Raw genomic sequence first — 21,915 nt, 5'->3', positions numbered from 1 at the left:
TACATCCACATTCTGCCCCAACGGCAAACAAAAGGGACCGAAACTGACTTCACAAGGTAATCCTCTTTGAATCCTCTTTGAACCCCACTTCTTCTACCAACAAGTACCTTCCCTGTCCTTGCAGAGCTATAAGAAATGGTACTTCGCTGATGCTTTGTTAATCATTGCAACTGAGAGGTAAGGTCAGATTTCTCTCTAGTACTCCACTGGAAGTCCCACCACCACCTTGACCCTTCCTTTCAGGACAGCAAAGATCCTTAGCAATGTAGCTTGACCTATTCTGGCCCCACCATGCTTTAGTTATACAACTGTGAACAAGTCACTTAACCCTGCCTCCGTTTCCTTACCTCTTAAAATGGGAATCATAATGGCATGGCAGGGCAATGAGGACAAAATAGTCATTCGTGAGGAGTGTTTTGCACTGTACCTGAAACAAACTAAGTACTCAGTGTCACCCATTTTCACAACAAACTATAGCTGAGTTGAATACAATGTCACAAGCATAAAACAGATCATTATACATCAGAACCTCTTTTGGGGAAACATCAGACCAGACCACCCAAGACAATGCCTGTTACCCTACCAAGTGAGTAACTGATGTGTCATGAAACATCCGGGAAATGGGGTCAACTTTGAAGACAACAATAATAAACAAAGAATATCTTCAAAGTCTTTTCCCCTCCATATAATTCCTCAAACATGATACATTGCACAACATCTAAATAAGAAAACAAATGAAACAATGGAATTACCCAAATTTTCCAACTTTCCTCTCTTACCTTGGAAATTCACAATATTCTTCCACCAGAAAAAAAAAAAACTTTCATGTAAAAATTTTTTTTTCTCAGATTTTAAATGCAGGTTTTTAAGTACACATGAATCACATAAGGTCAATCAAGTTTAGCTCAATCAACATCACCAAGTTGCTCGAATGCATTTTGGTCAAATGTAATTTAAACTTCTAACAAGTTAATAGTTCCAGTCTTCCATGGTGGTTGTAACTGTATCAAACAGTATTGTTTGCTGAGCTAAGCAATGATTCATTATCTATATGTTTATTCTATTGTTTGGGAAGCAAATAACTTTTTAAGATATATAAATATATTGATGAAAAAAATCCCAAACTAACAGAAACTACTTTAGGTCTGGAATCAAAGTATCAAATTGAAAAAATTCATTTACTTGCTACATATTAACAGACTTTAGTTGGTAAGTAATACCTAGTCCAACATAGGATACATACAGTGACACACTTTTTATTTTGCTCAATATTTTTTTGATTTTTTAAAGATTTATTTATTTATTTGAGAGACAGCACAAGTGGGGGATAGGGGCAGAGGGAGAGAGAGAAGCAGACCCCCTGGCTGAGTAGGGAGCTCGATGTGGAGCTTGATCCCAGGACCCAGAGATCATGACCTGAGCCGAAGGTAGATGTTTAACCGACTGAGCCACCTAGGTACCCCTGTTTTGCTAAATATTTTAATATTATACTTTCATGACTGTCTGGGACAGGATAGAACCTCAGCACTATTGATGCTTTCTGCCAGATAATTTTTTTTTTAAGTAGGCTCCACACCCAGCATGGAGTCCAAGGTGAGGCTTGAATTCACAACCCTGAGATCAAGACATGACCTGAGATCAAGAGTCAGATCTTGATGGCTGGCCTAAGCCACCCAGGCACCCCTATGCCAGATAATTCTTTACTATGGGGGCCTGTCTTATACACAGTAGGGTAGTTAGCAGCATCCCTAGCCTCCAGCCACAGAAGCCCATAGTACCCTCCCCCAAATCAGGACAATCAGCCACATCTCCAGTCATTGCCAGATGTCCCTTTGGCAGGCGGGGGGGGGGGGGGGGGGGGGGGGGCGGGCGGTGCGGGAGACAAGATTGCCACGGTTGAAAACCACTGACTTAAGACATGACTGTTTCCTTCTCAGGTTTATCTGGAAAACACACATGAGATGGAGAAGCAATCATTCTATGCTATTATTCTGTAACAGTAGCGCTGCAACGTGTTCTTCATACATCTTGTCCAATCTCACAATCCTATTTTGTCCCCATTAAAGAAAGATATGGCCAGGGCAGTCTTTCAAGTCCTAAAGCCCAAAATGTGCCCATTTTGTCATTCATTTATAATACAGTTATTTTTCAGGGGCGCCTGGGTGGCTCAGGGGTTAAGCCTCTGCCTTCAGCTCAGGTCATGGTCCCAGGATCCTGGGATCGAGCCCCGCATCGGGCTCCCTGCTCCACGGGAAGCCTGCTTCTCCCTCTCCCACTCCCCCTGCTTGTGTTCCCTCTCTCGCTGTGTCTCTCTCTGTCAAATAAATAAATAAAATCTTTAAGAAAACGTACAGTTATTTTTCAATGAGGTGTTATTTTAAATGCTATATTCAAAGCACCATGATCACCATTAAGGAGCATACAAGGCTCTTCTTTTAATTTCCACTTGTCACCAATAAAAACCTACCTCATTTCTCGCCCCCTTTATACACCCATTCATTAAATCACTCAACAAATACACATTAATTTCCTACTTTGCAATGTCTGAGGCCAAGGAATTTAGCAATGAACAAAACTGACAGAGTCCTTGCCTTCACAGAGCTCAGAGTCTAGTGAGGTATTTCCAAACAGAACGTAACAGGTGAAGGCACCGGCACAGGCAAATCACAAATCTGCCTTAGCATTACTGCTTCTAATTCCAATCTCCAGGAATTAACAAAAGGTTTCTATTGTATTATTCTGTAGAATGAAGGTAACTGCCTTAGCTACCCTACTTGTAAAAGCTTTTATCCTTCATGCGCCTGATATTACCCAGGAATTTTATCAAAGTGAATGCCTAAAGACTGAAATTTACTATTTTATTTTAATTTTTTTAAAGATTTTATTTATTTATTTGACAGAGAGAGTGTACAGAGGGAAAGTGACAGGGAGAAGCAGACTCCCCGCCGAGCAGGGAGCCCAACACAGGACTCGATCCCAGGACCCTGGGATCATGACCTGAGCCGAAGGCAGACGCTTAACCGACTGAGCCACCCAAGTGCCCCTGAAATATACTATTTTAACAACAAATAATTTTAATTCATTTTGACTATACTTAATAGAATTTTCTGTGAACCAGACAAAAATCACTCCATGTCCTAAATTTGCACCCCAGCACCATCCACTCTAGCCACAAAATCCCATTCAGTTTTTGAAGTTCTCTAACTTCATAAGGTAGTAATCGGAACATCATGGTACAGCTTATAAAAGTCAACTCATTTCAATTCCTGCAAACTGGTGAAACCTACTTAAATTATTAAGGCAAAGAAAATTTTGTTTGGATAACTTCCACTGACAGTTCATAAACCAAACAACCTGTTTTTGTGGCCATCTTTCTGAAAGATGACTTTGGACACTGTTATCATTTACATTCTGCTTTCTCCCATGCTTAAACTTGGGGCAGGGTGGGGGATGGAGGTGGTAAGTGAAGGGCAGACAGAGAATGAGAAATTTCTGAGCTGAGATAGAATACTGATTTACTGTCATGCTATCTCAATTCCCTCATTTAAAAAACCGCAGGCTAGTCCTTAAGACTACCTGGAGGAGCAAATGAAACCACCATTTTGGGCAGGCTTTGAAAATGGGAAAAGTAAAATACCAGGGTAAAGGTAAAGAAACACAGCATAAGGGAGACTGTCCAGAATCCAACACGACAGCAAAAAACTGGAGACCACAAAACGATCTCTAGGATAAAGTGCCCAGACAGGTAAGTTTCTACACAAATAACCACAAGATGGGGACAGTCTCCCACTGAAAAAAAAAAAAAAAAAATGTTACTCCTTTTTCCTTTGCCACAAGTTAAAAGATGGAACCGGGCCCAACGAGACAAGGAAGTAAAAGCTATTCCAGGCGCTGAGTCAACAGAAACTGTTCTTAATGCTTCTGATAAATTAAAAGACATGAACAATGACCGTCAAGATAATTTTACTAAAAATAAAAGTTAAAAGATTACATCATCAAGTTCACAGAAAGCCCAAAAGGAGGCAGCCGAACCCTCTGTTCCCTGATTATACTGAGAAGGTAAATGAGAACAAGCCATAGTGCTATCAAGGGCTGATTCAAAGTTTCAGGCCTAATACAGGTCATCGTCCCATGAGATCATAACCCTGGGGCTCTCAACAGCAAGGTCTACCTATTTCCCATCATCAGCCTGCTGCTACCACACTCCCCGCAGTGGGTGCCAACTGACCACTCGACTTGGTGTCAGTCATTTCTGGTGAACCTGGCCCTCTGGCTATGGGTCCGAGGTCCATCTTTCAGGACATGGGATTCCCTTAACCGGATATCCATCTTAGGGTCCGAGCCGACAGCTCCTTCTTGGTAACCTATCCAGTACCTCAGTTCCTCAAGACTAGAGTCCGGCTTATTCCTGCAATTCTCTCACTGAGGAACTTCTCTGTACCTGAACTCTAAGCAGTTGCCTACAGGTAGTGTCCTCCCATGCTAACACGGTGCCTGCTTCGTAGTGCACTAACACATGTAAAGCACTTAGAGCAATGCCTGGCCCGCCATCGGAACTAATGTTTGTCATTACTAGTGTTTTAACCCTACCTTTTCACTCCACCTGCGGGGGTCTCATTACTCCAACACATGGTGCTGTTTCCGACTCCCCAGGTCCTCTGGACCCCACCTTCTGCCTGACAGACCAGACTTCTTCCCGGGTGCAGCTGAGCCTGTCTCCACCAGGACCCACCACAGCCAGTAGCCAGGCCATGTCCATACAACATGGCACCTAAACATTTAACATGGGGTTCATATTTTCAATCTAGGATCATGGGTAAGAACACAGAATTTGGAGTCAGATCCTGGCCTTGCTTCCTACTGACACATGATCATGCGCAATTGACTTCAGCACTCTAAACCTCAGTTTGCCCTCTGTAAAATGAAGATGCTAATAAGCATTTGATAGGGTTTGTATAAGAGAGTGTAGGCACAATGCTTGACACACAATGAGTATTCAGCACCCCAAAGCTGCTACAGATATTCACATTATTCCTAAGGCAAGGATGCATGTATTTTTATATCTGAGGGTGGAAATATTATCAGAACTGAGAACCAGAATTCCACTTCTGGAGACCTGTCTTACAGATGAGATTTAGCAGGCGTGCACAGAGGAGTCTTGAGAGGGTGTTCGGTAGATGAGTTTACACAGTATAGTAGCTTCCTACGGCACCCTCACAAATCACCACAAACTGGGAGGCTTCACACAACAGCAACGCATTCTCTCACAGTTACCGAGTCCACAACCAAGGTGCTGACAGGGCTGCCCCCCCCCCCCCCAACCCGAGTGCTCCAGGGAGAATCCTTCCTTGCCTCTTGCTTCTGAGGGCTGGAGGCATTTCTTGGCTTCTGGCTGCACCACTCCATCTCGGCCTTGCTCTCCACACGTGGCCTTCTCTTCCTCTTCTGTTCCGAGGACGTGGGATTAAATTAGGGCCTTACCTGCTTAAGCCAGGATGATGTCATCTTAAGTTTCTTAAGCTAAATCCACTGCAGACTCTCTTTCCACATAAGTTCGCACTCACAGGTTCCAGGGATGAGAATGTGGATTTTCCTTGCAGAGGGCCACCGTGCCACACGCTAACAGGAGAGGTAGGGGGACAGGGACAGCAGAGGTGCTTATCACGGAGACCTGGTCGGACCACCTGAGGAACAGGGTAGAACCCTCCCAGCTGTGGGAGCGGGACTGATCCCCAGAAGGCACCTGAGAGCACCCTTGGCAATGGTATACAGTAGAGCATTTGAAAAATGGCGGGGAGGGGGGCACCTGGGTGGCTCAGCTGGTTAAGCAACTGCCTTCAGCTCAGGTCATGATCTCAGGGTCCTGAGATCGAGCCCTGCATCGGGCTCCCTGCTCAGTGGGGAGTCTGCTTTCCCTCTCATTCCCCCTCTATGCTCATGTGCTCTTTCTCTCTCTCTCTCAAATAAATAAAATCTTTTTTTAAAAATGGGAGGGAGGGGCACCTGGGTGGCTCAGTGGTTAAGCGTCTGCCTTCGGCTCAGGTCATGATCTCAGGGTCCTGGGATCGAGCCCCACATCGGGCTCCTTGCTCGGCGGGAAGCCTGCTTCTCCCTCTCCTCTCCCACTCTCCCTGCTTGTGTTCCCTCTCTTGCTGTCTCTCTCTCTCTCTCTGTCAAATAAATAAATAAAATCTCTAAAAATAAATAAATAAATAAATAATAAAAATGGGGGGGAAATGTTTTTTAAAATGTGTGCCTGTTTGTACATAGGTTTTTTGTTTTTTACAGGAATGAACAGGAAACTCTTCAGGGGCAACTTCTAGATGCAGTGAGGAAGGGGGCTGCCAGGGATGGTGACCCTTTTTATGTTCCACTCCGCTGAACAGTTTGAGCTTCTTTCTGCTTGCCTGTAGGACCTCCAGACTTCCCTAAATCCAGGTTATTACTGTTACCAGGATCCACAGGAACTGATGCGGAAACAACGAGACTACAGACAGAAGCCTCAGAGACAGCCCTGCTGACAGCACCTTCCCAGCTCCCAGAGGCCTGTCCGCCCCATGGTTCCCTGCACGACTTCAAAGCCTCTTTCTTCCTGTCTTCCCCTGAAGAGGCCTATCTGAACGACTTAGATAATTCAACTCAGCTCAAATTTAAAAACATATATCCCTATCTGGGTGTGCGCACACATGCACACACACACACCATGCTCTGATACTTCTACATACTACACATATAGGTTCATCAAGTTTCACCAAGAAACTTTCCACCTCCATCCTATAAAAGCCTTCTTTGTCTGCTTTCTCAAGAGTCACACAGAGCCTTGGAGATCCGCAGCTCACCCCTCTCTGAATGGAGTGAGAAAGCATTTTTTGACCTCAGATCCCTTCACCTGTAATGCAAATTTAATTAACACTCAGCAAGGTCTCCCCAGGTTAACGAACTATTTGCCTGTCAGGAGAGCCACCCAAGTACAAGTAGCTTCCTCTGTTTGAGTATCAAATCCCCTCTTAGGTCAAGAAGCCCGTTAGGAATTTCGACTATAAATTGTCGAAAATTCCATTTTACAGTGTGGGGAGGTCAGGACAAGGTTTCCTTCTTCGATGACCTCCTGGAACTTCCTTCATCAGTTACTGTTTCTTGACCTCTCAAGTTTCTCATTCGAATGCTGACACTCTGCACTACAATTGTCCTGCCTTGAGATCACACACAGATAAGAGTTAATACAATCCCTTTTGGAGAGAGATCCAGGAACTAAAACCTCGGCTGAGGCCCCCAGGACCTGAGCTGTGCTGTTAGAGAAACTCACTGCGGCACAAGAAATCACAACCACCTCACCTGCTGCAGAGGCCACACCAAGAGCCTCCTCCACAATGTCGCTGAATATCCACACCCTTCCCTCTCCCATTTGCTGACACTGCTGTCAGGTGAATCCTCCTAAAGCACAACCCTGATCCTGTGTCATCTGGGTTTCCTATTACCACCCCCCAACCAGAGGAATCTAGACTCAAGTGGATTTCTAAGCCTCTCTTCAATATTGAGACCCATCCTACTGCAGGGTGGGGGTGGGGAAGCGAAACTTTTTTGTGACCTGAACCAGTTTTTCTCCTGGTACATCCTGCTTTTCTCCCCACTCAAACTAGGTCCTCATGTTCATCATCTTGGGAGAAGCAAGTGGCTAGGAAAAAGCAGAACTAGCCTGCAAACGTTCCTGACTTCTATGTCCAAAAGCCCAAGCCCATAGGCAGAAAGATGGCTCTCTCACGTAGAGCGCATAACCCAGCCAGCACTACCAAAAAGGGTATTTCCAGAAACTAGAAAGAGACTTCATCAGGCAGGAGGGAGAAAAGGTTGATTTCCGGATTCTGAGGCAGGGCTTCTAGGGAGGGAACAAGACTCCAACGAATGTAGAGCATGGTGGTGGGACTCAGCCATCAGCAGCCTCACAAGGATTCCCATGCGAAAGAGAATCGGAGGGCCATAAGGACTAAGACGTTTTAGGTTTCTGTGGTAAATTATGTGAGCCAACAATGAGGAACAGATGCCCACGTTCACTTGGCAAATCTAAGATTCTGGAACCATGATACAGGGCAAGGAGGCCTCAAAAAGGACTAAGGAGATGCTTCCCACAGCACAGTCAGATGAGCTTGAAACGTAAGTGGAGTTATAATCAATAATACTTATGTCACAGGTCACTTTATGAACTGAGATGCATTCCTACTCTACTCCCTTGTTCAGAACCAGTGTTCTGGTTCTCGAACCAGGACAATCCCAAGTCCTTTCGACATTACCCACCCTGAGATGTGACCCCAGTGTATCTGAGCATGATATATTCCTCCTACTTTGAATACTCTTCCCACATTTTATCCACTTACTCTTACCCATCCTTCAATTCCTAGCTCAATATCACTGCATGCTTATGCATGTGTGTATATAACATGTGTTAAGCGTATATATTAAGCATGTCAGGTACGTGTGTGTATTCATATTAAAATAGAAATTAGAGTCTATGTCCTGAACACAGATATTATAAGAAGAACTTGGACTTAAGCAGATGATGGACAAACAGATAAAGATGTAGAGTTTTTCAATAGAACTTTTGGGATTTTTCAAGGGCTTTAGCAAATGCAGACATAGGTTCTACTTCAAAACTTGGCCTGTTTTCACCCTAACATAGCGATATCATTTTTTTTAATTGTTTTTCCTAGTTGTGATTAAGACTTCTTTTTCTTTCAAGATTAATTGATTTATTTTAGAGAGAGAGTGCCCAAGTGAGCGAGCAGGGACATGGGCAGAGGGAGATAGAATCTCAAGCAGACTCCCCACTGACGTGGAGCCCAATGCAGGGCCATCTCACAACCCTGAGATCATGATCTAAGCTGAAACCAAGAAAGAGTCAGAGGCTCAACTGATTGAGCCACCCAGGCGCCCCCATGAGCAGGGCTTCTTTGGTCTATCTATATTCACAACGTAAAGAAAGGTTAGCAGGTCAAAAAAAGAAAAAGCAGCAGCATATGGATTTAAAAGAACATATGAAAAAAAGGCACTCTGTTGGAAAATTAACTGCACTGCAAGTGGTTCAAGCAAAACAAAAACAAAAGTTTTCTAAGAAGCAAGAGAAGAGTTCAACAGGGAGCTTTTGCACGACGCGGTCCCTGTGAGAGTCCCTAGGGGGCGCGAGCGGTCTAGAACAGCCTGGTTGACTATAGAGGGACCTAAGACTGGAACTGGGAGGGGCAGGCTCCTCAGAACCACAGTGCACATAGGCATTTCAAAAACAAAACCAACAAAAACAAACAAACAAAACAGGATCCTTCTTAGGTCAGATATTCACATAGGACATATTTCTATTACTATCACAAGCTTCCCTCTCAAGATTCAGATTTTTATCCACCTGGTAGAAATGGAAAGGCTTGTGGATGACCACCATTCATCTCACACACATCCTTTCTATTAACACTGGATTTCTCTGAGCATTTTTGTTTTTAAATAAAACCTGGGAATAAGAATAATGCTCTCCCAAAAGCAAACAAACAAATGGAAGAAGCCTTGAAACACCCTCAGTAAGTCTTTGGAGTACAAGTTGAGCTCAAGGAAAGAACTTTAATCCAGCAATACAACAACTTTCCAAGTGGGTAAAAGAACTGTGGCCTGGCCATTGCTTTACGAGGTGTATATGGGACATCGCTTAGCCGGGTGATCTTTAGTCATGGCTGCATCCTCTTAAAATTCACAACTTACCCGCCTTAAGTAACAGAGGGATATCACCTCCCCAGCTCCATCAGTTTACCTCCACCAGCAGAGAAGTAGAGACACAAATCTGTCACAAACCACTCGTACTAAAAATACTGACAATCCCAACGAGATACTCCTTTTTCCTGTTGGTATGCTGGCATAGAGGACCAGCCATGAATCACATCAACAATTCAAAGTGGTTTAATAAATTATTAGGAAATCAGAAAGCTTTGGTCACTTAACTCCAACATTTCAAGAGCTAAACAACATACATAATAACCTGAAAAAAAGGCCCAATGTCTAGAAAAATAAGCAAGCAAATTTATATTAATTAGGAAAAATGACCCTTTGGAGGATGTTTGCTACAGCATTTCACTTTAAAGCATCTGGAAATGACTTTTTAGCAGAATACCATCATATTCTAAGCAATATGGATTATATCACTTGCTTAGAGTATTAAATTTAATAACCCCCCACTGAAAAAATAAATAAATAACACCCAGTAAAACAGGTAAATTGCTAACAGGCAGCTGGGTAACTTCAAAGTCAGATGTTGGTTCAAAGACACCTAAGGCCATTATAAAGGTAAAATTTTACAGTCCATCATTCTTGCATCTTGCCAAGAAGGTTGGAAGGAATTTTTCATGAACATAATTCCAAGATAACTCTCATAGTTGAATACCGTCAAGTCCTTTTACAGGACCAACAAATACATGTTTTTTGTAGATTTCTCAAGATAATAATTTAAAATTATACTAGTAACTTGACTGCGATTCAAATTTTGAAGTTTAAAAACCACAATGCTAAGTTAATAAGTCAAAACACAGACCTAATGCTTGCTGGGAAGTTTTATTCCCCCAAATATTTTCTACTCGTTCATATATCAAATCTCAATTATCCATAGGTCACGGAAAACATACCGTGTGGGGATAATTCGCATTACTTGAACCCAAGGTAATATTTGACATCCTAACCCATTCTGTGTAAGGGCAGCCTCCTAAGGAAATAGAATTGCAGGTGTTTCAGAGATTTTAGGGATGTGCAGAAGTCCACTCTCACCAACCCCCTCCCCTTACTTCAAATTCTACTGCCACAACATCCTTTTTGATTCCTGAGTGCATACTCGCTCCTCTATCTGCACCCTTTGCAGAGCAGAGAAGTAACTGAATCAGTAGATGCTGCTGCAGGAAGATGTGTCATGAAAAGAAATGGAAACTAGTGATGAGTACTGCCGAGGAGGAAAGGAGAGGAGAGGAGGGGAGAGGAGGGGAGAGGAGGGGAGAGGAGGGGAGAGGAGGGGAGGGAGGAGAGTAAAGGAGGGGAAAAGAGGAGAAAGGGAAAGGGAAAAGAAAGGAAAGGGAAAAGGAAAGAGGAAAGGAAAGAAAAATCATGGCAGCACTTGGGCTAATCAGACCTGGTTTGCAGCCAGGTCTAGTCTCTGAATTTGCATGTTAATGAAGTACCAACTTATCTAAATATTTACTTCAGAACAGCATATTATATGTTAAATCTACTTTTCTACTTTTTAAAATTCTGTGAGATCAAATATACCTGACACCTCAGTTACCAGCTGCAGATCATCTGCCTCTTGAGTGCGGCTGACAACGGGAACATACGCACTCTGTTACTCCCTGACCACCAAAAATTAATGGAATCAGTGGCGACAACTTGTGTCTGTATCACTCTGCAAGTCTCCAGCACTTTCATATACCCTGCCTGGAAGACTGAACTCAGCTAAAATGGAAAACTGATGTTTTAGAGCAAATTTGGAGATTGTATCAGATTTTATTAAAACCAAACTTCCAAAAAGCAGTTAATAAAAAAAAATTTAAAAAAAAGGCAATATCAAGAACAACAAACGTAAAGTAAGGTCCTTCAAACGGCTCGGCAGTTCTCACAATACCCCCATTTTGGCCCAGCAGGAAAACTACAGAATGGTGCCATTTCCTGTTTAAATGCAGTACTGAAAGGGCACACAGAACTCAGTCAACTCCCAGCGGTCATTTCTGAGATTGTCATCAAAGACAATGAGTTCAGAGCAGCCAGCTGCAGGTCAGGGACAGTCGGCAGACGTGGATCTGCTGCCCAACACAGAAACCCACGACGATCCCCGTCAACAGTGCAGGCAAGAGAAGGCAGCGGTCAGAGCTTCTTGTCTGCCTGGAAATGCAGTTTCTACTATTTCTTCCTGCTAGCGCTGCCCACTTACTCATCTCCTAGTCAGTCCTCAGCCCACTGCAATTAGGGTATGTCTCAGCTCTCCACAACACGAACAACAGAGCTATCACTGCCAATCCCAATACCACGTTGGGTCATGCTGCCCTCTCTGTGGAGAGCGACACTCATGACTCTCCCCTCCAGGGCTGTCCCTGGAGCAGATGACCAAATGTCTCCAAAGCCCCACTGTCTAAATAAATAATAGGAGGTGAGGCAGGCCATAGGACCCAATGTGGCCAGTGCACTATGAAAGCAGTCACAGGGGCTCGAGTCCTGAGAGCTAACACATGGTTCTCTCCGTCACGGCAACCAGCAACATTTCAGAGAGTGGCAATTCCCTAAATCAAGCTCTGCCAGTTGAGGTTCCAGAGTGAAAACGACAGGAAGAATTCCTAAATGACCTTAATAGACATGTCCCAGTGATGATTATGGGGGACAGAGCCCAAAGCAACCTGCAATGAATATTTGCCTGAACAAGAAACAAGTCTTTGATTAAGCCCAAGATTAGGAATTTTTTTAACCAAATCATAACCTAGCCTGTACTCGAACTCTTTCCTCCTCCCCCTAGCTCGTGAGACCACACCTTTCTGATTCTTTACTTGCCTTTCCCACTTTAACAGCTGCTGCCCCACTACCCATTCATTGGCTCCCCTCTCAGATGCCGTGCTAGGCAGCCTCTAAGATGGTTCCCACCTCCTAGGATTCAGGCTCCTTGTGCAATCCCCTCCCCTGGAGTGTGAGGCAGACCGAGTAAATAATTTCTAATGAATATGGCAAAGTGAAGTCACTTCTGATTCTGAAATTATGTTGTGAGAAGACTGGTAGCTTCCATCTTGCCCACCCTCCTGCTCACTCTGAGGGAAGCCAGCCACCTACCTCGTTATGAGAGGCTTGTTTAGAGGGGCCCAAGTCGTGAGACACAAATGAGCTTAAACCAACAGCTGGCATGGAACCAAGACCTACCCAAAATCACTTGAGTGACCTTGGAGGTGTGTAATCTTTCCCAAGTCAATCCTTCAGATAAAACCACAGCTCCAACCGACAACTTGACTACAGCCTTACAAGATCTTGAAACAGAGACTCCCAGGTAAGTTGCCCCTGGAATCCCGACCCACAGAAACTATGAGATAATATATGTTTATGGTTTTAAGTCACCATTTGGGACAATTTTGTTACACACAACAGCTAACTAATGCAGATTCAGGTGTTTCTCCCCTATTTTCCATTTGAAGGGCAATTCTGTTATTTTCTACAGTATTAACTTTTTTATTGTTATGTTAATCACCATACAGTACATCATTAGTTTTTGGTGTAGTGTTCCATGATTCATTGTTTGCATATAACACCCAGTGCTCCATTCAGTACGTGCCCTCTTTAATACCCACCACCAGGCTAACCCATCCCCCCACGCCCCTCCTCTCTAGAACCTTCAGTTTGTTTCTCAGAGTCCATCGTCTCTCATGGTTCATCTCCCCATCTGATTTCTCCCCCTTCATTTTTCCCTTCCTGCTTTCTTTTTTTTTTTTTAACATATAATGTATTATTTGTTTCAGAGGTACAGGTCTGTGATTCAACAGTCTTACACAATGCACAGCGCTCACCATAGCGCATACCCTCCCCAATGTCTATCACCCAGCCACCCCATCCCTCCCACCCCCCACCACTCCAGCAATCCTCAGTTTTTTTCCAGAGATTAAGAATTCCTCCTCATATCAGTGAGATCATATGAGCCAAGATGTCCATCGACAGATGAATGGATAAAGAAGATGTGGTGTGTGTACACACACACACACACACACACACACACACACACACACACACACACACACAATGGAATATTATGCAGCCATCAAAAGGAATGAAATCTTAGCATTTGCAACAACATGGATGGAACTGGAGGGTATTATGCTGAGCGAAATAAGTCAATCAGAGAAAGACATGTATCATATGATTCCACAGTATTAACTTTATATTGATCACACTCCTGAATCTATTTGGAGCAGAGACTCTTCTCAAATGCCCACCAGATATTTTTGCCTAAAATATCTGGCATCTCTTCAACCTCTCAACCAATACCTCTGCTTTCTGCTCCCTGAAATGCATATGTCAAATAGTGTTAAGACCTTCCATTTATCACCCAAGCCAATATCCTAAGAATCAGCCTTGACTTCCTCTCCTTATTCCCAACATTTAATTACCAAGGTTTACCAACTTGACTTCAGCTGGCCTCTGTCTACTTAGTCTCTAAACAGCAGACTTAACTATGTCCCTCTCCCACTTACAAGATTTCAAAAATCTAGGATAGAAAACCCAAATCCCCAAGTCTGGAACCCAGAGCCCTTGAAGATGAGCCTGGTCCTCTAAGGCTCCCTCCACTTCACAAACAAGTAACATCTGTAGTCTTTGGAGCTCAGCTTGTTAAGTCATGCTGCTGCACCTGCTGCCCCTCCACCCTGATTCCTCTCCCTTGCACATCAACCTGTCCCAGGATGCCAAGTCAACTCTACCCAGCCTTCAAAACTACTGGGGCATCACTTCCTCTGTGAAGCCCTCCCTGATCACTTCACATTCCCAAGAGTAAATTATTCCTCTGTACTCAAAATGACTGCACTTAGCAGACTGTATTCTAGTTACTTTTTCATAAACCTGTCTCCCCCTTTTGAGCTTCTCATCTTCTGAGAACCTCCAGCATCTAGCCCAGAGCCCAGTCCATAGTAAGATATAACATATTGTACTAAACAGAATTGTGTTATATCAGAACACCCCTCAGTGTCTAACTCAGAGATCTGAAAATCAAAAATGTAAAAACCACCTTCAACATTTGTAGAAACCAGAAATTCCAACCCTGTGCTCAGGACCCCTCTCTGCCATCTCTTTTGCTATTGTCCCTAAGCTATAGTCCCATCTTCCCTGTCCCCTAGCCTCAGAGTTCTTCCATTTCATTCAGAATGGGATGTTCCACGTGCCAGAGCACAAAACAATCCTGAGGTTTCTATTAAGGCAAAAAAAAAAAAGTATCCTATTTCACCTCACTCCGTTTTCAGTAAGGTCCTACTTAAGACATGTTAACACACTTCATTTGAAGTATCTTTAACTAGCCAGCCTTTGCTCCTATTTATCTACCTAGTTGGTCCTTTAATTTATTCATAATGGACAGGTGTGACTATAGGCAGTGGTCCTCAAAACTGGCCACAAAGAATTCTGGAAAAATACTCACTCCCCAGGTTCTACCCACCTAGGAGGTGACCCCAATCATGTCTATTTGCAGGCTCAAGAGTCCACAGGTGTTTCTGATGTATAGCAAGGATTAGAACCACTGCATCAGACAATCTCTCACTCAACCTAGTCATTGAATAACAAGGAGATACCCAGAGAAATCAACACTCTGGGCCACGATCTTATAGCTACTGACCAACCCGGAGTTCTGATCTGGATCCCCCATACCACACTGCCTTCCCTACCGGGGTCTGTTGTGAGCTAACAGTAGGGGCAAACACAGGAACAAGGCCCCTGCCTTCAAGGGGCTGCTTGCACAGGATCTATAAATTAGAAGTGAAAGAGCCTGTTAGAACATGCCTCTTCCATGAGCTGGAAGAATAAAGAAGTAGGAGCGCCTTTTCCTGTAAACTAGGCGTGGTCCTCGGGCTTCGGGGAGGTTCCCACTGTGGGCTGGGAAGTTCTCAGCGAGGGCTAGCAAGTTTAGGCATTCTCTTGGCAGAAAACCACACAACAGTGAGGAAGTATCCACTTTGGTGAGCAACCGGGCAGGCATCACTTAAAGCCCTTCTTTGAGCGACTCCCAGCCACACTTAAAGTGAGGACCCGTGGCCACCAGCCATGGCTAGCCACCCACCGCCGGACATCAGCTCTGAGGTTTCCCCTTCCCAGACAGGCACGCTGCCCCGGTTTATTTTACCCTTCCCTCGGGGCCACAGTCACCTTGCCATGGCCCTCGGCAAACCGTCGTTGGCAGACCAACAACAAACAACTCCAGATGGAGAAATGACAACCTATTCCAACAGACTTTGCAAAGGAAAAAAAAAAAAGATATTTCTGAGTTTGTTTTTTGTGGGCAGCTGGAAAAAAAATAAATAAATCTCCCAAATACCAACACCTCTCCAAAGAGGTTTCTTGCCAGGACCATGAGGACTGGTGCTAAGAATGTGAGTTTCCGGCAAAGAGAATGTGACACATCACTTAGTCAAAGGCAAGCCCAGCCCTGGCTGAGAATCTTTGTCAGAACTAGGTTATGCTCTCCCTGTAAGAAGTTTAAAATGAGGGCAATGGTGAAGTCACACCAATGAGTCATTTTCCCACATGCTATGCTCCCTTTCGACATGATCAATAGACCAAGTTCTCCAAGAGCTTCCTTTGGATTGTGGGCTGTATCCAGCACGTGGGAGGAGGGTTTGACATTCTCAGTCAGTCAGAAGCGCTCTACGCACCCCCCCCACAAAATAACCCAGATAAATTAAAATCGCACAGAAGAGTAATGACAATGGGCTTCTATGGACAGGAAAGAGGAAAGTGAGAGGCAAACATTGAAACTGCCCCGTGGTCACTCTTGATCGGTTTGTTCTGTGAGCAAAAAAAAAAAAAAAAAAAAACTGGTCTGTCAGCAGAAGCCTGGGCCTGCGATCCTGGGTCTGGAAGCCTGAGAATAATCCCGACCCAGGACTTACAGACTGTGAGCACGTGTCTGTGTGCAGGTACACACACACACATGCACACTCACCAGGGGTGTCAAAGGCACCAGGGTCACCGTTACCTGCCTTCTTTTCCCTCTTCTTCCCAGGGAAGCTTTAGGAAATAGCAGGAACTCTGGGGTAGGCAGCTCCGACTCGCCCAGGCCTTCAAGGAAATAATACCATCTTCCACACCAAAAGGGATCACCCAGAGGGAAGGGCAAGAATGGTTGCTGGATCTCTGACAGGTTAGAGATGTGTTTCCTTGAACAGAAGGAGAAGGAGAGGCAGACAGGGTGGGGGCCGAAGGAGTGGCAGGGAGGGATCCGTGCACAGAGCCGGCAGGTGGTCCCCCTCCCCTTCTTTCTCCTTCTCCCCAGTCCAAGCTCTCAGAAACCAGGCCTCGAAGGGGGCACTCCTGAGGGCAGAAGGACCCCTCACAGGTACAGGGAGAGGGAACCTCGAGCCCTGTCCTCTCCTAGACAACTTAACACTACATAAAAACAAGAGTACAATTTAAGTGAGCTTCACGTCTAGACAAAAGAACCTCAGCTTCACACAAAATTTCCCTTACCACTATTGGTTTTTTGACATTGACCTTTATCAGGACACAAAAGCATTCATTCCCTGAATATGGATACGGAACAAATAAACACATACAAATGAGAGGTTAGCAGAATTTTCCAGTTTCGGGCCACACAGGAAACGTTTTAGTCTTTGTGGGCCAAGAGGGAATATCAAAGACATTATAGGCATACTTAAAAAAAAAAAAAGCTTCCCACAAATTTTATACTGACAAAATTCAAAACATAATAAAATACAGTTATTTGTAATACAAGTCTCCTAACATAAAGAATGATATTCTATTTGGGAGATGACGAGCTGCTTATTTGGGGTTCAAAGTTAACATTCCCTATCATCAAAACCAATGGCAAATGTTTACCTATTAATACGATCTGTAATGTGACTTTACGTATTTCATCTTTGAAATTTCTTTTCACACAAATATGTAACACTGATCCACGAGTATGAATTTAATTAACTACATTCAGCATTTAAGAAATTCTATTAGAGTCTTCTGATATTTTCCTTTTAGCACATCATATTGCAGATTCCAAGTGAAATTAGGTGGAAGCTTCTAATTTGCACAGTTAAATGGATTTTGACATAGGAAAATATCTTTTGTACTTGCACTGAGGTCTGAAAAGCCCTGCTGGTATTTCGTTTGAGCTAAGAAAACTTAACCACTACAAACTGGTTTGAGAACAGAGATCTCATTTCTTATTTTAACTCGACAACATAGGAAGTACATAAAGCAGCTTGACATTGCTAGTGATTAAAACAATGTCAGTTATCTAGTTTCACATTATAAGCATTGTTTTGAGTTGTAGTTTTATGTTAGCTCATTATCAAGTCTGCAACAAAAGCTAATTTCCAAAAGCTAATCTCGGTGTTCAGTATTAGTGGCTAAAGGCGGTTCTTCCTGTTCAGAAGAATTTTCACCTTGGCCCTAAATTTTAAAAATTCACACAACACACATACACTTTTACCAGTGCTAAGCTCTCCAAGTGCTGTGTGGTCAGGCAAATCAGGATATTCATCTTCTACCCCTGACAAAAATTCACAGAAGCCACTGACTTAAGAGAAGTCAGTCTACCATTGGCACCACTTGTTCAATAACAGAAGACAAATTCAAGTATCTCCAAAGTACCTGGTGATAAAAACAATAATCACAGACTTCCAACACCCTATATTTTCACAAGCTCTGTAAATTTATCCAATTACACCTTTTTCTGACCTACACTTTTTTTTAATGATTTTATGTGTAAGTAATCTCCATACCCAACATGGGGCTCGAACTCACAACCCCAAGGTCGAGAGTCACACGTTCTACTGACTGAGCCAGCCAGGCACGCCCGAGCCACACATTTTTATCACCAGCCCTAAACCATCTTGAATTCAGTACAGTCTGAAGTAGAAACTATGTTTTGTTTCCTTGAGAATATTCTCTCCGGTATGTAGCTGTTCTGTACAGACCATTCATAGAGACACTAACTTTCTCCATCACTTCAACTCTACATTGATCCAACGAAACAACAACTGAGCAGAGTTCGTATCTGTGGACTCATCAAGAACCCAAGAACCAAGGAAAACCGTTTGCCTTGTTGTCTACTGACATCAAGCCCAAGCTCAATTCCTAGATAACACTAAAAGTAGGAACAACTTTGTTTTCTCTTAACATATTTCTTCAACTGCTACAATGAAACATGACTTCATTAACTCACCACCAGTAACTGGCTTTTCTGACTGGGCTAACAAGCCACTTGAAAACTTACTTTGGTTGCAGCCTCACTTAATTTTAGAGGCCAGGGAGAGAAACTCTACCATAATGAGATATTTGGTCTTAAATTCTCATTTCTCACTGCTGCTTTCCTGTGAGTAGGGCACATTGGGTTGACTGCTTGGTATGCTGACCGCACAGTCTCATCACACAATAAAACAGTGCTTTGCCATCTCCTTGAATAACAAAGGGATATTGTGGCTGTAAAGGGATACACAGGGCACTCAAAACACTTGTCAAGTTACACCTGCATCATGATTTGTAGCACACCAAACAGCAGCTCGATACAGCCTGTGTCACAACGCCTCAGCCTTGCTGTTGTACTGAGAAAGCAGCTGTAGATACTATGTAAACAAATGAGCAGGGGTGTGTTCCAATAAAACTTGATTTATGGCACTGAAATTTGAATTTCATACAATCACATTATGTGTCACCGATTATTCTTTTGATTTTAGTCATTCAAAAATGTAAAAAACCTTCTCAGCTCTTGGGCCAAACAAAGGCAGCTGGAGGGGCGCCTGGGTGGCTCAGTCATTAAGCGTCTGCTTTCGGCTCAGGTCATGATCCCAGGGTCCTGGGATCGAGTGCCTTATAGGACTCCCTGCTCAGTGGGAAACCTGCTTCTCCCTCTCCCACTCCCCCTGCTCGTGTTCCCTCTCTTGCTGTGTCTCTCTCTGTCAAATAAATAAAATAAAATAAAAATAAGAAAGGCAGCTGGCCATTGACTGTCAACCTCTGATTTACACGAGATCTGGTTCCATCGGCACAGTGATACCACCCACTATCAGACTCTTAATTTTTCCCTTTGAGGAAGTAGTCATAAAGTGGAATGCCACTGGGTCTATGAAGGAGGAAAGGGGAGGTCAACAGAGAATGAAGAAAAGAAGAATTAGAGATGCCACAGATAAGCCTTGCCCATTTCATAGTTTTGCCTAGGTCAAGTCCATTTACCTTCAGAGAAGTCTCAGATGACAAATTTCCTGATGTCTGATTACAGGTATGATTATTATTATGGTAACCACCACAATCTATGGACTGACAACTGATGTCCAGGTAATGACCTTGGAGTTTTACATTTAATCTTCTCTGTAACATGAAATAGGTAGGTATTATTCCTCAATCAGAAAACTGAAGTTAAAACACATTAAGTGATTGCTCATCAGTCCTACTACTGGTAAAGAGCAGAGCAAGAATTTGAACTCGTCTGTCTGATCCTTAACCACTACTCTAAACAGTTCATTAATTTTTAATAGCAGTCTGTATGCCAACATACCATTCCAGCTGCCACCTAGCCCAGTATTTCTCCAACCCTTACTTATTTACAGGGTGTTTAGACCTTTGGGAAGTAGAAAGACACTGTTATTTACCATATTTTACTAAAGGTAAAAGTAGACAGGCGAACTGACTTCCCTCAAGTGACATACAGTTAGCAGTTACAACTAAAAAGAAAATTAACAATTAGAGCTCTAATTCATTTTTTAATTTTCTGTTCTTCTGCTCTCTTTCAAAAGCATGTTGAATGCTGGCAACATAAAAATTTTGGTCATTTTGTAATGTATAAATATCGAATTACTGTGTTGTATACCTGAAACTAATAGTGTATGGCAATTATTCAATTAAAAATTTTCAAAATTTTAGAACTTTTTGTACACCCTATAGGTCAAATCACATTCCCCGTATAGCTGATTAAGTTTCAGAAGCCATTCTTGAGGTTAAAATATAAAGACTTTATAAATATTTAGTTGCTGAATTCATGACTAAATCATCTACCACGTTCCCAACACTATGATGGGCACTGAACAACACACAGGGCATAAAAATCAATCCATACGTTATTTGGGAAAACAAAATTAGCATAAGTAGAGAGCCATCATACCAGTGTTGTCTAGTGAAAGAAACACAAGATAGTTAACCTCTGCCTTTTTCTAGAACAGTGATATTCTCTCATTCTGTAATTAAGTAACTGCAATTGACTATGTATGTATTAGATATATGGCTGTTAAATCATGCCACAGTGTTTAGAAAAGAGAAAGATTAATGGCTGTAGGGAGAGTGAACAGGTTGAGGAAGTATATAACAGAACAGGAATTTGATCTATATTTTGAAAAAGAGGTAGGGTTTGGAGAAGAAGGGACACAACAGGCCAGGGAAGAGAACCACCTCAAGAAAAGTCGAAGAGTGAAAGTCAGCATCAGAATCACTGATGAGAATACAAGAAATGAGGCTAAACAAGGCAGGACTAAGGAAGGCATCAGAGAACCCTAAACTCAAGACTACAGAACTAAGTCCCCAGGGAGTAGTGAAGTGATATTTCAAAACAAGGTCTGGGAAACTATTAGATTAAGCATCTGTATAAAAGATAAAGTTTGAAGGGTAGAATCAGGAAAACCAGAAAGGGGAAAAAAAAAAAAAAAGCCCTACAGCGGTAATCGGAAGGAGAAACATTGTCTGTTGTGTTTCTGCAGGTCTTCTATCAGTTTTTCATCTGGATAATCTTTTCAAGGATGTCTGGAAAGCACACGGCCTTGAACAACAGAGATAGTGTCTCCATCTGTAGCAAAAAAGATCTGTTTGCTGCCCAGGAAAATGAACAGGTCTCTCTGGGGCAAAAGTTAGACAAAATTTGTCAGCAGCTTCTTGTTGAGAATGGAGTGTCCTAAGCTTAGGGTTCCCTGCCTATGACACAAACCCACTAAGTCAGTAGCCCTATGGGACTTAGGAGCTATGGGAATGAAAATGAACATACAGTTTGTGCTGCCTGCTGTACCATGACTAATAAAGTCCTTTGTCTCTAAGAATTCTCGTATCTTCTGTCAGCATCCACAAAACTGTGGAAAGCTGAACTTTTAGCTTGCAATCAAGAAAACAGCTCAAACTCTTCACAGTTCTTGAAATGTGACTTAGTAGACTGAGGTCTGAATTTCACAAATTTGCAGGATA

The 21,915-nt window shown here is 43.1% G+C and overlaps 2 protein-coding genes across 7 annotated transcripts in view; one reads left to right on the top strand and one right to left on the bottom strand.

Annotated features, from left to right (window-relative positions):
- Positions 1-21,915, bottom strand: part of LTBP1 (latent transforming growth factor beta binding protein 1) — a 388,182-nt gene that overhangs the window by 277,292 nt on the left and 88,975 nt on the right. The window lies entirely within an intron of this gene.
- LOC113937416 (60S ribosomal protein L7a-like) overlaps positions 4,536-21,915 on the top strand; it is a 40,390-nt gene continuing 23,010 nt past the window's right edge. Inside the window, 2 exon segments of the mRNA XM_035728819.1 lie at positions 4,536-4,740; positions 6,414-6,674. Coding sequence (XP_035584712.1) covers positions 4,536-4,740; positions 6,414-6,674 — 466 coding nt within the window.

This window comes from Zalophus californianus, chromosome 8, assembly GCF_009762305.2.
Source record: "Zalophus californianus isolate mZalCal1 chromosome 8, mZalCal1.pri.v2, whole genome shotgun sequence".
Taxonomy (NCBI): Eukaryota; Metazoa; Chordata; class Mammalia; order Carnivora; family Otariidae; genus Zalophus; species Zalophus californianus.
This window is presented reverse-complemented; position numbering and strand designations above follow the sequence as displayed.